Genomic DNA, 17,832 nt, shown 5'->3' with positions numbered 1-17,832 from the left:
TTATCCAATGAGGGTAGCGTTTACAAAAACCAGTTCGGAGTTTATTTCGATTTATCTTAGTATGGGTGTTCAGTCTAGAAATATTCCGACTGTAAATTAAAACATTTCCGCTTAGTTGAAAACAGAAAACTACAGAATGTCTCATCAAACCGGAATAACAGGTTGAAATTATTCCAAGAAGGACCAATGCTTAATAAGGGTGTTTTATTCAAAAAGCATTACTATTGCTGAAAGATGTGAAAAGAATGCCTTCAATGGCTTCTCATTTGAAAATTTAAAAAGTGGGTGGGGATGTGTTCATTATCAAATTATATCCCAGGAAAACAGGAGTCTGAAATCTGATCAATAAATGCTTTAAATAGTATAGTAATATGTACAATGTCATAAAGAGGTTCTTCTATTTTTAATAGGGTACCTATGTTTTAAGGCTTTTTACAGCATATGTATTGATAAGATTTCAGGCTCTTGTGATCATATCAATTCGATCTACAGTACACTCAGAGACATTTGTTTTCCAACATTCAAGTCAGAGTTTCACTTCTGTGTAAGTCCGTGATATACTCTGTCAGTCAGTTTTTTTCTTGGTGAAATATGAGTCTTACTACACCCACCCAGCTGGGACGTCATATATTCTGGTTGTAAATTGTATATGGAGAATCACTGACCTGGGTGTGAAATTCACTCAGCACGGTGAAGTTAATCTTATTGATCTCCACCAACAATATGAATGTTGGTACCTGGGCTTCCAGGTCACTGACCTAAAAAAATCATTGGGGACCCCTTTAAAATCACAACCTGGGAGTCCAGTCTCAATCCAACTGCTGAAATCTACACTGGTAATACAAGTCAATTGTTGATTTGTCCAGCTCAATATTTGTAATTTTATCTGTCAAACACTTCTGGAATAGGCAAAGAATACTTTGATTTTTTTAAGAGTGAGGTTTGCTCACTTATGAGGATGGCATTAACCTGAAGTGCCAGTGTAGCTCAAAAATGCAGCAAATTTCATGTCATATACCACTTTTGCCAACTATGAGTAAGATGATTTCATCAGTTGGAACTGGCAAAGGACATTCCAAATATTTGAAGTGTATTGGTCAAACCATATTAGGTTTGGCACAGAATGTACATGTAGGGTTTTACATCATTTGAGACCAATGTCCTGAAGGTGCATTTGATTAGGGATATGTTCAAGAGAATCTGAGATCATTTATGTTTGCTACTGATGCAGCTTTAATCAGGATGTTGTAGTCCTCTACAAAAAAGAGAAAAATTGAAGAATTAACTCAATTTGGTAGAAGTTAAAAAGTAAGAGGGGCTGAACCTACATTTAATTGTGATCAGATTCATTAATGGAAATTTCATCTTATCATTTAGTTTGAAATGCAATAATTTGTAACCTCTGTTTATGTCATGTTTGTACATATATTAAAATGAAGAACTTTTAAAATTTTAGCGGGAAGAGAATTAATGGAATATTTTGCAACATGTAAAGAAGGACATGTACGAGTGATAAAAGTTGGAATTGAAAATGGTAAACTTTGTTATTTAGAAGTATTTGATTGAGTTACAAGGAAAGGGTCATTTAATTATTCATTTCTGTACATATTATTTATTTTTTTTTCACTTTCAGTTGATCTATTAAGTCAAGCATAAGCTCAGTTGATCCCAAAGGACATGATTGTATGTTTTTTTGTATCAGTCAATATGGCCAATAGGCACATAACAAATGAAAATAAAAATTAGCTTTTAATGGCATGGACTAAACAATTCATAATCAATTAGAAGAAGAGTGGAATTTTTGTTTAAATCACTTGCCAACTACTCCCTGAATTTTTTGTTGGATCCTTCAAAATAAAATTATTTGAAACAAAAACAGTTGTATTAGTTTCCATGGTTACCAAATTGCATATATTTTTATACATGCTAAATAGTTTACCTTTTCTTATTTCTATTTATTATTTCAGAGGAGTTGGTTCTGCAAAACAGTAAAGAAGTACAAGGAACATGGGAAGATGATATCTTTTTTTAATATAATAATAACAGTGCCATGTGTTCTTAATACTTAACATTTTGGTCACGTTTTACTGTGTTAGGTTGAAAATGCATGGTCAAATGGAAGGACTTGTAAATGGATTTTGGGTTATTTAGAATTTCTTTTAGGGAGTTTTGTTGTATTTTATTTTTTTGGCCAAAAATTGCAGGCATACACTGAAGTACATTTTATTGTGTTAGGTGTGTTTACGCTTATTTAAGACATTTTGGTGATCTCTGAAGGTATTTACTACTTGTTATATATTGTATTCAAGTTATACTCTCGTGCATTTGTTACATTTCACCATTCCATACCCATTTTTTTTCTATTACTGGAGAAATAAGTTCCAAAGTTCATACCTGTTTAAAACACCTTGATTTTTTCCCATATGTGTTAGAATTTGTTTTTATGAATTATGAACCCTGCAAAGGAGATATTTCTATGCTTTTCTTATCAACCTTAACTTTAGTACATTATGACAAACTCATTTCATCTATGTTAGAAGATAAACAGCCATGCTATTTGATGTACAGACTTGACAGTAAAAATAATTTAGGATATGAATTTTTATTCATCAGTTGGTCTCCAGACTTTTCTCCAGTAAGTAAATATTTAAGTTGTGAGACTTTTTTCTTTGTTGCAGGAGTGGTTGTATCTGTCGGAATTCCTATTTAAACTAATGTGACAAAACATTCAATAAACAGTCAGAATCCATCTTCAATAACTGCAAATTTTAACTCTTTCATTTTCATTGTCAATTTATTCAGTTTGACATCATATATGGGAATTTTTCCACTGATTCTAAAAATGCCCCGAAGAAAGTTTTACAGAATTTATTTTAGTGAAAAATTTTAGTTTGGGTTCAGAGGATGTGATAGAGTATTGATATGTATGAATAAAGTGCAGAGTAATTGGAACTTGTTCTATGTAAAAATGTACATGAACCGGTATCTAGTAAAATCACTGTTGTCTAATAGCTTTTAGAATACATTTTTAGATAAAATCATAGTTTTATTATCTACTTAAAATTTAATGGTTTACAATATAAAGTATGATTAAAAGACAGCTTTTCTGCATTCACATCTTGTAAGTTTTTGATAGACTGCAGAAGAGCATAAAAACTATGTAAGTAACATGGTCTCACAATTTATGTGGTTGATGATTATGTATGACACATGTATCCACTTGAGTTAACCATATCTGCTTGAGTCTTCTGTTCTTTTTAATGAATTGTTATGATACAAATATCTACTTTGGTTGACAATATCTACTTGAGTCCTCTGTCTGTTTTGTTGAATTGTGAACTTAAGTAGCTCTCCATCTAAGAATCATGCAAAATTTGATTCATGGTTGGAAAGCCTAAAAATTTTTATTTTTGATATTTTGTTTAAAATGCTTAAGTAAACTTACAGTAACATTTGGCTTTTTATATAACCCTTGTTCATAAAAAATGTACTGTAGAATTCAAAATTAAGGGAGATAAATCTGTAAATGACAATAAAATTCAATAGAAACTGTTGGATTTTCGGTGTGAATCATCTCCTAAGAGCAGACAGATTGGAATGATTAATTATTCATTTCATCATAAAGACCTATAAAGTAACTTATTAACAAAAATAAAAATATGTAGCCTTTTTGGGGGTGTATCACAAATTACAGACTTTGCATGATTTTTACTAAGACTGCTACATAAGACATAAGTATTGACTTAGTCTGTCCTCTGTTGGTATGATTATCTATATCAACTTGACTTCTCTGTTTTGATAAACTGTTGTCATGTAACATGTAAATGTAGCAATATGCACACATTTTTAACATGTGACTTGATTTCTATTTTGCATAGAAATAAGCTGTTGATTTGAATTTTGTACACATCTTTTACACGAGACCTAACTGGCTTACGTTTTTAAAGGATAGTTCTTTATTGATGAATAGAAGCCTTAAAATTTGTTGCATGCATATATGCATTGGGATGCTGTAATGTCTTTATGTAAATTATCAATTTATAAATTACTTAGTTGATTTTTGGGTTTTTGATCCTCCCGGACCAAAATACCTTCATTTTAGGAACTTCCCTACTATTTCTGAACACTACACTAAATTTGGTCCATATGATTTGATTTGATAAATTATTTCCTTTTTGCATACTTTTCAATGCTTTTAACATATATGTATATGCTTAAAGTCATGTTATCACTGAGTCAGTACACCTTTAGATGTACAAAAAGACATGATCTCTGTTGAATGTTCTTTTAAGTATGTGTACTGCTCAAAACTAAGATAAGGAAACACAGGGATGCTGCTATTAGCCAATTTTGTTCATATTTACGAATTGCAAGCCATTTTAGCAAGTTTTTCAAAGGGACATAACCCACCAACACACAACATGGTTGGCGGGCTCATTGGGGAAAGGAAGAACAGTAAATGTTTTTATTTGAAACTTCGACTATTTACGCTTCGGTAATAATGGTAAAATGGTTTGAAATAAATTATTTAAAAGCAATCCAAGTACTTACAGCAGATACAATAAGTGAAATATTTGAATATGAAGTCTACAGCTATCCATTGCTCCAGTCGAACAGTAAACCAGTCTGTGGGGGTGGAGAGTTACATCACTTTGCAGAAAAAATTTTGAAAAAAGGTGGGATATTACAGTTATATTTGTTTTAACTACAAATGTAGTATTATTACAACTATAAATGTTAACTTATATTCAGTGGTAGTCCAGGAGTTGGAACCCCCCTCACCTTTTTCTGAGAAATTTTGTTATTCTGTATAGTTTTTATCCTCACTTTTCTATTTCTTGATAGGTAAAACAAAAAATGTTGTATGCAGCAACAAAATCAACACTAAAGCAAGAATTTGGTGGTGGTTTAATCAAAGAAGAAATGTTTGGTACCATCAAGGTATGTATATTTGTTACATTTGGTAATATCAGGGTGTGTGTAGTTGTTACATTTGGTAATATCAGGGTATGTGTAGTTGTTACATTTGGTAATATCAGGGTGTGTCTAGTTGTTACATTTGGTACCATTACTGTAATTTAAATGGCTTTCCTGGCATTGATGAATCACAGAAAAACCTTTCTGTGCACCCGGTTCATGTTCCTAGGTTTTAGTGGAGTCCAGATTGTGCATTTTTTTTGGTTTTTTTTTTTTTGTATGTGTTCATGTTTTTGTGTTGTGTGTGTTTATTTTCCCTGCCTAATCTTTATCCATGGAATATAATCTTTTTATTTCTGCTTGAATCTTGGTTCCCTTGATTACTTTTTCAAGAAATGATAAGATACCTTAAGCTCAGTATCTCAGGCCTAAATTAAATTAATGTTTGTTGAGGGTAGGTAGATATGGAAATAAATTTATTTTACACACAATTCAAAATCTCTTATTTTGATTTAAAACAATCAATATTGATATTTAATATTTTTTTCATTAAAAATCATTTTGCTAAAAGATGAGAAATTTTAGGTAGGGCCTTTTTTCTTGGTAGATAGGAGGAAAATGCTATCAAATATGATTTTGATTTAGGCCTCAGTAGAAAAACTGTATGAATCATAAACATTAATATGGTATACACATGTATACGTATTAGTAACTTATCTTAGGCTTCATGACATCTTTGTAAACAAAATGAGGAAAAGTAGTTCCTATATAGATAGCAGTGGTATACAGAATGTTCCCAGTGTAAAAAATAAATAATTCAAAATGTGAAATAAATTTGGTAATTTCACTCTCGCATATTCTCCCATCAAAACTTAACAACGTGAATATCAATCTGCCAAATATGAATATCAAAATTCATATTGAAAATAGCAATGAATAATGGAGGAAATCTATACAATAAATAGGATAACCAATTGGTAATCATGAATAACCAAAATATGATCACTTGTGCCAAGAATGCATAAAGATTTTAAGTGGTGCACGGAACAAGTTCCCTACACTCGTTAAATCTAGTCGTTCTTTGGCACTCATGATCATATTTTGGTTATTCACTCTTTCCAATCAATTATCCTATTATTTTTTTAAGACAGTTTCATGATTATTGATGATACATGCAACTGAAATTAGTTTTTCTGATTATTTAAAAAATGTGAACTATATATAGTGAAAATATGTTCATTTGACTGTAATTCATATCTGTTTTTGCATATCTTGAACTATTTTATTGTGACTTGTTAAAAGCACTTCAGTGAGCAGATTATCGATCTGTTTACATCTGTATAATAGCCTGTGTCTGAACTATTTTTACATAAAATTAAAGAAATCTTGTGGCACTCATATTTTGATGTTATACTTGTTACTGTTTATGTTACATTTGTGAGTGCACAGTAAGTTAGTTCAATGATGATTAATAATTGTAGAACTGTTGTTTTACTCTTGTTACACGTGTATGTGTTTGTAATGTTAGCAGTATTTTTAATCTAGGAAGATGTATCATTAAATGGCTATAAGAAACATTTGGTAGCTCAGCATGCTCCTGCTCCATTTACAGATGCTGAAGAAGAAAAAAATTATATTAAAAAGACTGAAGTGAGTACTTATATAGTGATTGTAAACCTTTATTCAGGGCATGGATTTATAAAAAAAACTGTTAATGAGTTTTTCTTCAAATCTTTTTTTAACTCAAATTTTGACCAAAAGATCACTTGAAATCATTGATTTGTGGAAAATTCAGGAAAATGAGGATTTGAGATTTTTAAGGAACTTGACCTATTGATGCCTAACTGTGAAAAATATTTTTAATATTAAAAAAATAAAGAAAGAAATGATATACAAATTTAAAAAAAAAGTGATACTACTTTATAACTGTTGAACACTTTCAACCTCCATGCAGTGGCAGACGTTCGTTCTGTCTCTTGCTAACTGCTGCAGACTGGTCTTTTGAAATTCTCAGACACTTTTCAAATAAAACGTATGACAATTGGATAATATCATATAAAATCATTCACTTTTTCCCAAACTTTGCAAGATTCTTGCATTTTCTGAGAGGGCTGGCTGCAGAGTCTAGAGTGAATTTCGAACATCAGACCCTGTTCGGAGCTTTTAACACGTAACGACTTTTTTGGACTATGTCTTTCAAGTTTGAATAGCTGTCAGTTACTAAGCCTATTCCAGATATGACAAGATAATCTACTTGATGATAGAATTGCGAACTTAAAAACTGAAAGAAAATTTATTATATGATTTAATTATTTGTGAATATTTTTAGCACCTGTTCATAAATCTGATTGTTTCAAAGATGTTTAGAAGTTATATTAATGTATAATTAATTTTTTTTTTGGTTGTTAGATGGTAGGTATATATATGTGTGCATTTAAATATTTGACACCCTGAATTTGTTATAGGGCATGCTAATTTATTGAGCCCATTTCTGTTCATGGAATGTTTATCTTCTCAATGGCATGAAGGTTAGGCATATGCATTCACTTGTCCCAATCTTGCCTTTGAAATTGTTTGTTGCAAAAATAAAATGTTCAATTACTAATATTCTCTGTTGTGTTTTTTAAAGCTTTGTAAATTTTTGTTGCTGTTTTAGATAGAAATGAATAAATGATGGAATAGAAATTTTGATGCATTAGAGTTTCATTTGAAATTTTAAACCATACAAAAATATAAGTGTTACAAAAAGTACAAAGGCATTATTCCATAAATATGTTAACAGTGAAAGTTTGAAAATCAAATTCTGTTAAGTAGCAGTCTTTGTTAGAATCATGCAAATTCTGTGATATGTGATACACCTCAAAAAAGGGTTCACATTTTTATTTCTGTTATTAAGATGTTTTGTTGGTCTAAATGATTAAAGGTATTATTAATATTCATTCCAATCTGTCTACTTATAGGAGATAATCCACATTGAAAATCCAACAGTTTCTATTGTATTTTAGTGTCATTTACATCTCCCTAATAATTTGGATTCTGCAGTACATTCTATATAATTATTATCTCCTAAGAGCACAGGTTATATGAAAAGTCACATGTTAATATTTCTGTTAACTATAACAATTTAAACAAAATATCAAAAATAAAAATATGTAGGCTTTCCAACCATGAATCACATTTTGCCTGATTTTTATCTGGAGTGCTGCTTAAAAGCTCCATATCACTTGTTACAAAACAGAAAGAGACATATCATGACTGATCACTGACATAGTGGTGTGGTTCTAAAAACATTTTTATGTCCCCGCAACAATCTGTCGGGGCAGGGTGGGGGCATATTAATTTACCCCTGTCATGCAGTCCGTCCGAATTACACATGATGATAGCTTGTCCAGCTATCTCCTCGTACAGTTTTTGAACTACATCTAAAATATTTTACGGGATATTTTATACACATGATGTAGGTGTGCAGGGCCAAATGATTTTGATTTTCATGAAATTTTACGGAAATTAGTAATAGTTACACGTTGTCATTTTACTCGGAAGTGCATGTATATGGATCATGGCTTGTCTGGCTATCTCCTCGTGCAGTTTTCGAACTACATCTAAATTATTTTATAGGATATTTCTACACATTATGAAGGTGTGCAGGGCCAAAGGATTTTGATTTTCATGAAATTTTACGGAAATTGGTAATAGTTACACTTACTCATTTTACTCAGAAACAGGACTATATGGCTTGTCCGGCTATCTCCTCGTACAATTTTTTAACTACATCTAAATTATTTTACAGGATATTTGGAACTGGATGATAGTTAGACTTTGTTATTTTTGTCAGAAATATATCCCAAGCAATAATGTTAGGGATTTGTTATGGGGGGTATTAACATTTTGATGTGTCCATTAATACGTCCATCGATCCCCTTTTTCTCATCGCAACTAGTCTGACACTACCAAACAGAATTTCATGACTCTTTGTGGCCAGGATACAATATGTAGATATGCATATATTTAGGAATTTCTGATCCCCAAATTGATCCGCAGACCATGAGTAACACAAGCCTTGGAAGGATTTCTGAATCTGCAAACCATGTCTTTATACAAAAATAAACATGTTCCTAATTTGGCAAATCTCTCTAGCGGGGCCATAATTAGTGTCTTACAGACACATTTGATTCCTTGATAAAATAAAAAATCACTACTAACAAATGAGGCGGGGATCCTGTGATAAACAGGTCTTCTAGTTTTCAATAAGAGATTTTTTGTTACTGAGTGGTAAGATCTACCACTTTAAATGCATAAAAATGTAAAAATATTTTCAAAATCTAGAAAGGTAGTTACTACCACTCCAAAAGTAGTGCACCACCATGTCGGTGATCATTCACTATATGTCTCTTTCTGTACTGTACAAACAAATACAGTATTAAGCCATGCTAAAAACAAGAAAGTGTTCAGTTTTTTTGACAAAATTTATGATTTGACAATACACATGTAGTATTATTTTTTTTCTGAACTGTCTTCTTTGCGACAGTAATACATGAAGTTCATCAATATCAGTTGTCAAGTGAGGAGCCTTTATATTAACATGTCAGTAATTTTGCCAATTTTAGACTTGCCTGTAGGGAGGGAGTAATGGCTTGAAACTAGAAATAAAACTGTTTCACAGTTTTCTTTTACCATTGCTCTTAAAGTGCCATTCTAATAGTTATGCTGGTTTTGAAAGGGCACACTTTTGAGAAAGGAAAGGAGTCCAACTGTTTCAAAGTTTCTACCATTACTTTTTATAAGTCAGTTTAATCAATAGGTAATCCTATAATAGAAATAGCCTTGAAGGAACAAATGTAGTGAAACCCAACAAATACATCATCATATTACCCTGATAAAAATAATCAATACTTACAGAGATCACCAAAAGGTTTTCAGTAAGTGTAAAAGCTCTGAAAGGCCCCACAACAAAAGTATGAAAATCCACGGTAAAAGAACGGTGACACTCCTTCAAAATAAACTAATACGTCAAATAACGACATAAAGTCACATTAATGACCACTATGGACATTAGGGTGAAATCATTCATTTCTAACCAAGTATCATGCTGCAAGCACAACAGACAACTTGGAAATAGTGGACAAACATTCGAAATCAACAAAATTAAATGGCCGGTATGTAATATTTGTTCAATATTTATTTGTAGATTAATTCAGCTAGTGCAGACACATTACACCAAACATTGTCCGGAGTAGCTTTCCCTATCTCAGATGCAGCTAAGAATAGGATAGATGCTCTTAGACAAGGGCAATTTACCTATTTACAGTTGGTAAGTAAAATTTAATGGATCTAACACTACTGAGGATGCTAGACCAAGATTTCAAAATCTCTAACCTTATAAGTACAGTATTCAACCATGACATGTTGAAAAATTTTTTGAATCTTACAATTTTGACTTGTTGCTCAATATTTTTCTGCTAATGTCATTATAACTACATGACCTTATTGAACATACATTGCATATACCTGGGATGAACACATGTACAGTTCGAAGACCAAAGCCCTTATTTATCTTCATAGAAAGTAGTTAAAATGGGCAGGGTAATAGTTCAAATGCTTTTATTTGCATTTCCCAATGTTTATTACAAATATAGTGAAATTAAATTGATTGTGAAAAAAAGGACCACTTGTATGGTATTAAAATTTTCCACTTCAATCTCTACCAAAACACATCTAAATAGGAAGTTACCCCCCAAAAAAAGTATGTGTGGCAAATACGAAGTATAAAACAAATGTTAGATGATTCAAACCATGCTGAATATTCTTTCTTCTTTTTTTTGCAGAGTTTAGATCTCAATAAAGAAATAATCAACTTTGAAGAAGCTGAAAATGTTAACATAGGAGATTTAGCTAGCCATGTCCCATCAGAAAGTGCTAGATATCACATATATAACTTTAAACATACACATGAAGGAGATTACATGGAATGTTTCAGTAGGTTGTCATACTTGTTTTAGTTGTCATCCTGCTGGAATTGCAATTTACATAAGTACTCAGTAATTGCCAGTTATGATTGAATGAGTGAATAAAACACTACATGGAGAACAAAAACTTCAATACAGTTAAACATGTCTGAAGTGATCTTTGAAGGGAGGAAAAAATCATTTCAGGAATAATTTATGAACAGGATATACAAAATAACCTGGTTTGTGGCAGTTTACACTTATAAAATGTGAGGCAGTTTATAAAAAGTTTAAACAGGCCTAAACTGGGTTATTGGGTATAACCTGTTCAAAAATATTAGAAACTTTCCTTATAGTTTTCCAAATATAAGTAACTGATTTGTAATCAAAATGATATTTTGTTTGAGATTATTTAAATTGTGAAGTGCTGACCAGCAAACGTTAATAACTTCATAGTACCAAGCTATATTATACAAAATAACCTGGTTTGCTAAATGAGAATCAACCAATCAGAAAGCTTGTTACAAGTCAAATGCAATTATTACTTAATATAGGTGATCACTAGGAAATGTTTGACTGTACACCATTTAGAGGTAGTGAAACTTAGAAATTACAAAGTTGAAGGCTGGATGTTTTTCATAGGTGAAAATGACCTCGTGTACAAATGGTTTATAAGGCGAGCATTAAACTTTAACGTGTTTGTGACCATTTTTCACAGATGAAGAATACTTTGAGATTTAATTTGAATGTTATATTGTGCATAATGGCTTTCAAAAGCATTCAATATATGAATAGTTGCAAATACAAGACAGTTACGTGGTATTTTTAAATGCAAATCTGACAATAATTGAATGGATCTTTTATTTCAGTATTTATATACTCTATGCCGGGTTACAAGTGTTCTATAAAAGAAAGAATGTTATACTCCAGTTGTAAAGCTCCATTTTTAGACAGTTTAAGACAGCTTGGTGTAGAAATAGCTAAAAATGTGAGTATTGACAGAATTTGATTTTTACTATGAATTATAGTAGGTTCATGAAAAAATGTCAAATGATAGCAGTTTAAATTACATTTATACTGTTTTAATTTGAATTACCTCCCATTGTGCTAATGTGCCTAGGAGCATTGGGATATACCAAATACATTGTACTTGTAAATCCCTAAGAAGGTAATTCATTAAGATGCCATGACAAAGTTTGGATATTCAAATAAATAATCTCTTAACTGTTACGCATTTCCTCATAAGGAGGTAGACCTAGGGTAAGGGACACAACTCTTACAAATCACTGAAACATTTGTATTCAGCATTTTACATCAATCTTATGTAAGCATCAAAGTAATTTGGACTGATTTCATTCTGTTTCAAATGAAAGCTTGATAGGCTTTGGTGAAATTGAATATAATTCAAACATATCACTGATTTCAAGAGTTATTTCTCTTACCCTAGGTCTACCTCATTAAGTTGATTACTAGTACTATCTGTTAACCTTTAAGACAGCTTATATGGCAGATTCTCCCATTGACACTCTCTCATGAGGGAGATTTTTTTGTAAAAGCACAATTTCTAATGTAAAACCTCTGATAAATCTTAATTTTTTTAATTTTTTATTGATTATGTAAGAGTTTCCTCTAATATGGGAGTGTCAACAGGTATGCTAGTATTTAAAATATTGAATCTTGATGCCTTGAAAATATGTTGCTATATAAAAGTTTTCATTTGAATAATTTTAGCTTGAAATTGATGATGCCAAAGAGCTCACAGAGGACTATATTTATGATGAAGTTCATCCAAAGAAGAATGTTGCTAGACAAGCATTTGCCAAACCTAAAGGCCCTGCAGGACGGGGTCCAAGAAGAATGGCCCGACCCACAGAGTCTTGACACTCATATGAATTATATATATAAATATAAATTGCTATTTTTTTCATAGTGCATCACCTTATGAATTGCCATATCATCATTGTGGAAGTACTTTTGTTCATGGGTAGTAATTTTCATGGTCTTGCAATATTTTGATGATTTGTAGGGAATTAGTGGAGAATTGATTTTTAATTCTACCTTATCCAAAAATTATGATATCTTTTGAACATTTATACTTCTACAGGTAGGGATTTTCATTTGCATGGTCATTGGGCTGTTTCTTTTGATTTCTTTTAGAATTCTGAAAGAGAGTTATTTCTGTAAAATACCCTATCTGTATCCCAAATACAAACTTTATTTTTTCATAATGGAAATTTTGCTGAGAAATTTATTCCAAAAAACCCCAGCCCTGACTTTATTACTTTTTTTTGCAGGGGGGAGAGTATACCAATGAATAGGTTATTACACTGGCACCTTTAATTCTTGGGATATTTCTTTTATATTAAAACATTACTTTAATCTTAGTAAACCATATATAAACTCAGTTTAATGCTACAATAACATGAGGTATTTATAATATTATACCTGTTTTTTTTTAATTTCTTTAATTTCCATTTGGTAAGGAATACATTTTTCCAAATATACTCTGAAGAAATCAGAAAAAAATCTTCAATATCAGGGAGCCAATGAAGTATAAGCTCAAAGCTCTGGTAGCTAATTGAAAACCTTACTTTATTGTTTTTTTACTTGTCCTGTGGCAAATTTAATTTGAAACATCAACCATCATAACCATATTGTCTTGATTTTATCATTGTTTAAGGAGGTAGACCTAGGGTAAGGGACACAACTCTTACAAATCATTGGAATGTTTGTGTTCAGCATTTTACTTCTTTTCTTATCTTATGTAACCATCAAAATAACTTATTTCATTCTGTTTCAAATGATAGCTTGATAACCTTTGGTGAAATTGAATATGATACAAACATATCACTGATTTCAAGAGTTATGTCCCTTACTCTAGGTCTACCTCCTTAAAATTTTAGTGTTCCATTGAATGGTGTTGATTTAGCATGAGAATGTGTTATCTTTTTATTTCTTTCACACTTCCTCTTTTTGAAAATCACAGTTTGTCCAAGGAAACAAAATCCTAATGATTTCTTTGTAATTCATATGTTAAGTTGTACTTTTGTAATTGTTTTAAGAGCAATGATTCAATATCAGCTTTGTGGGATTTGCATAGTATATCAACGGTAATAATGCAATCTGGATGAAGAAGACTTTTTTTAAGTGTTTATGGAGTGAATTAGATGTGAAATTCATCCACTGTGATATTCTTATTAGATGTTTGAAGATTTAATTTTGTATAGTTTATTTTGTAATACAATTTTATTTTTTTTTGGGGGGTGGGGGGTGGGGGGTGGGGGTGGTGTTATGGTTTTACTTGTGATGTCAAAATTGGCATTCAATTAATCATTCAAGTAAAACTTTAAGAGACTGTCCATGTAGAAACCAGGCAGATCCTATAACATGTGCGGCAAATGGTGAATTTTGTTTGAATGTAAAGTTTAACTCAGTATGATGTCAGCTGATGTCAGAGAGAACAAGCCTGTTTTTTTGTTTAAATCTCAGATTGAGATTTTCCTTAAATCCTGGAGTTTTCCTCAAATCTTCATTTTCAAGTGATTTGATTGGTCTAAATTTGATTTGAGGAAGGATTTGAGGAAAATCTCAATTTGAGATTCTTTATGAAACTGAGCCCTGGAATTTTCCTGGATAAATATTCAATGTATATGTTTAAAGTTTCCTGACAAATCAACTAAATTTAAAACAAATTTCCCTTTTATTTATTCACTGTATGTGTTTTATTCCTGGCAGTTAATTAGAAAAAAATGTTCATTTTCTTTCTAAAAAAACATGAGTTTTTGATTATAGATAAAATTTAGTTGAAAACAAAATTTGGCATGTGCCACCCCATCTCTATTGTAGACCTATAAACCACTGCCTGATATATTATATATCACTCCATTAGGTTATAGGCTCTGTTATACAGGATGTGAAAAATTCACAGGGTGTGAGCACTACTCATTACAAGTCTCTGAAACTATTTCTGGTGTACTGTACTTATTTGCATAAAGGGGTGGCATTTTGCACTGAGTGTGGCAGAAGTGTAAAGCTTTGGAATAGCATATATACAGGAGATTGGTGCCACCTATTGCCTGATTCTTCCATTGACACCCGCTTGATCAGATTCTATGTAAACAGCCAGAATGTGTTTGTCAAAGTCTCTTGTGTGGTAAAATAGAACTGTTATGAACAAATTAATGTAGAGATGTTCTTGTCCATACTTTTTTCCTTAGTTATGTATGTTCAATAGCCAGATCAACATATTTTGTTTGACAATTGTTTTTTTAATGTTTTTTTTTTTGAAGTTGTCATTCCATGATGTTATCTGTTCTATGATCGAAGTCTCAGGTTATTTGGTTTTGTCTTTTGGTTATTTTTTTATAGAATATTCCAAAATAATTATTTTTTACACAAATTGTGCAAACCACAAAATAAATGTGTAGTTCTGCTGGGAATGATGCATTGATTGCTTTCATATAAGATAATATTGTGTTATGATAGGAATTCTCTATGATTTGGTTGTCCTATCTATTTTTGGATGGCTAGAAAATTATAATATAGCAAAATGGGGGATGTGATACAAATAAGTGATGTAAAAATATCACTGTTGTGCAATTTTGCTGCACTGTCCATAAAATCTGATTTGTTGAAAACAACATTGTGATGTCTCTTGTGTTGTTCTCCCAAACAGCCTGGTGATGCCACAGAAGGAGGATTGCTAGAACTTCTGCTATGGCAAATGCTGAATGTCTAGCAGTTAAATTTTCTTGAGAAATCATAAAGAAAATGATTTTTATAATTCATGAAACTTTTATATCACAAAATATCAACTCGCATAGTTTATCTTCAGTATTGTAACAAACTCACCAACACTTCTTTCTTACGACGTTGAAGTTGAGTAACTTAAGTTGATATTTTTTTATTTTCAACTTTCCCTCATGATGAAATCTACACATTTCTGTAAGATATAATTTAACCATTAAAACACTTTCAGTATTAGTGGGAAATCATTTAGGACACACCTGTACCACAACTGAATAAAGTACCTAAGTATATGTTAGATAATTATTTTCATTTTTATAGGTTAGACAATCTTCTGTATGCTATATGATTTGATGATGACAACATATCTCTCGTTGTGTCAGTATATTTAGCAGCATAACCACTTATAAATTTCTAGACTCTACAATTATCAGTGCGGTATTAAAAATGCTACAAATTCTGCTTAGGGCTTCCCTAGATACACATACTATGTATATGTAGAGGGGTACCAGCATTTATAGAGTATTCAGGCGCGTAGCTGAGGTCAAATTGAAGTGTAGGCAAAATTACGGCAGGGGGTCCAGGGGGGCAAAGCCCCCCCCCTCCCCCCGAAGCTCCGCAGAGATAGCTTTTTAGAGCATCATTTATGCCTCTCCTGGATGTATTTTATCCCCCCAAAAAAATGGCAAAATTAAGTGCAGGCAAAAATTTTTTGCCTAACGGCAGCTACGCGCCTGGTATTCTGTATACTTCTTGATATATTTTTCTAGGTAACCCATAAGTGAAAGTCTGTGCATTTTCAGTTGATATTCTTTTAGAATGTTACAGGGTTCATATGTTCATAATCGTTGGTTACTCATATAATCATTTTAAGGCAAGGTATAGCAGCCAAGAAGTGCCTTCTAAATTGTATTCTAATACAGTGAAACCTGTCTAAAACAAACCCTGAATTAACCAAAAAGCTGCCTAAACCAGACAAATTGTGGAGTCCCATTGTGTCAGTTTCAATGCATTTTGAACCTGGATAAATCATACACCTGTCCAAAAGCAACCAAATTCTACAGCCCGAAAGTAGTTCTAATTATAGAGGTTTTACTGTAACTTATCATACTTCAATCTTGGTATACACCATTTAGAATTGGGAGTTAAAAAGGATAGTTTAAAGTTTTAGAAATGCATTTCACCGAGATTTAATATGAATGGCTAATTTGTTTGTTTATGAATTGAAACCCTAATTATTTATAGAATAAAATATGAAGTTATTAATTTGTTCACTTTTTTATATCAGTATAGTGAAGTATGAAAAATGCCCATACCTCAAAAGTACAAGTAAGTATAACAGGAGACACTGTCTTACCTTCAACATAGAGTAAGGTGACACTATATCTTTTGTAGTCCCAGTACTGCCTCGATGATTTCAGGGTAGACTACTAACCTTGAGTTAGGGAGGTCGTAGGTTTGATCCCTTGTTGAGTCGCAACAAAGACTTAAAAATTGGGTAATAACTGCTTCTTCACCAAGCATGCAGTATTTAAGGGGATGGAACAATGCCTGGTTGACTAAGTCAGAATAATGTGTCAGAGTGAGGTGGATGCCGCTTGTGTGCTGTTGCTTCGGTGAAATAGAATAATAAGAATCTGGCTCAGCATGTCGAATTAGTTCAATACATGGTCTGTTCGTTTTTTTAATTGTGTGTCCTAAAATGCATGAGATATCTGCCATAGGGGGTTAAGCAATAATCAATGTATCAATCAATTTATAGGCCCATTACCAACCTCCAGGATTTGTTCTAAATGTATTTTATTGTATTTATCTCTTTGTCTAAGGTTGATTCATGAAGAAGTACATTATTCTTGTAATACACATAATGGAAACTTAACACTTCCAATTTTTGTAGAAAAAAATATTTTCTGTAACTGTGTCACAAAAATGATAAAATTAAAAATGCATGCAAAAATTTGTTGCAATTGCAACCAGTCACATTTTTATATGACCACAAAAATTTCGATTATTATATCAGATGGCATACTATCTTAAACCTGCTATTAACAGATAAGCACTGCCTTAGAGGCCCATGAAAGGTTTTATAAAATTTTGTTAGCACTGTTCCAAGTTATCCTGTATTAGTCATGTGACCATCAAGGTCTATGTGCTCTCTATGCACTTGGTTGTACTTCAAATCATGTAACAGCAGAGTTTTTTTAAGACTACGTCTGTCATCTCG

General features: G+C 31.8%; 1 protein-coding gene across 2 annotated transcripts; it reads left to right on the top strand.

Annotated features, from left to right (window-relative positions):
• Nucleotides 1-39: 39 nt before the first annotated feature.
• LOC148627949 (twinfilin-1-like) lies at nucleotides 40-16,874 on the top strand. 2 transcript variants are annotated; one of them, XM_088582042.1, is made up of 11 exons: nucleotides 40-161; nucleotides 1,457-1,534; nucleotides 1,968-2,020; nucleotides 2,510-2,635; nucleotides 3,137-3,160; nucleotides 4,846-4,941; nucleotides 6,463-6,567; nucleotides 10,106-10,228; nucleotides 10,743-10,893; nucleotides 11,732-11,850; nucleotides 12,594-16,874. In XM_088582042.1, exons 1-11 carry the CDS (start codon nucleotides 137-139, stop codon nucleotides 12,741-12,743), a joined length of 1,050 nt encoding a protein of 349 aa, XP_088438168.1. In that variant the 5' UTR covers nucleotides 40-136; the 3' UTR covers nucleotides 12,744-16,874. The 2 variants fall into 2 exon arrangements, with proteins under 2 accessions (XP_088438168.1, XP_088438174.1); XM_088582048.1 differs by lacking the exon at nucleotides 3,137-3,160.
• Nucleotides 16,875-17,832: the final 958 nt, after the last annotated feature.

Source organism: Perna viridis, chromosome 1 (genome assembly GCF_037379345.1).
Source record: "Perna viridis isolate PV_CMFRI_1.1 ecotype Kerala chromosome 1, ASM3737934v1, whole genome shotgun sequence".
Taxonomy (NCBI): Eukaryota; Metazoa; Mollusca; class Bivalvia; order Mytilida; family Mytilidae; genus Perna; species Perna viridis.
This window is presented reverse-complemented; position numbering and strand designations above follow the sequence as displayed.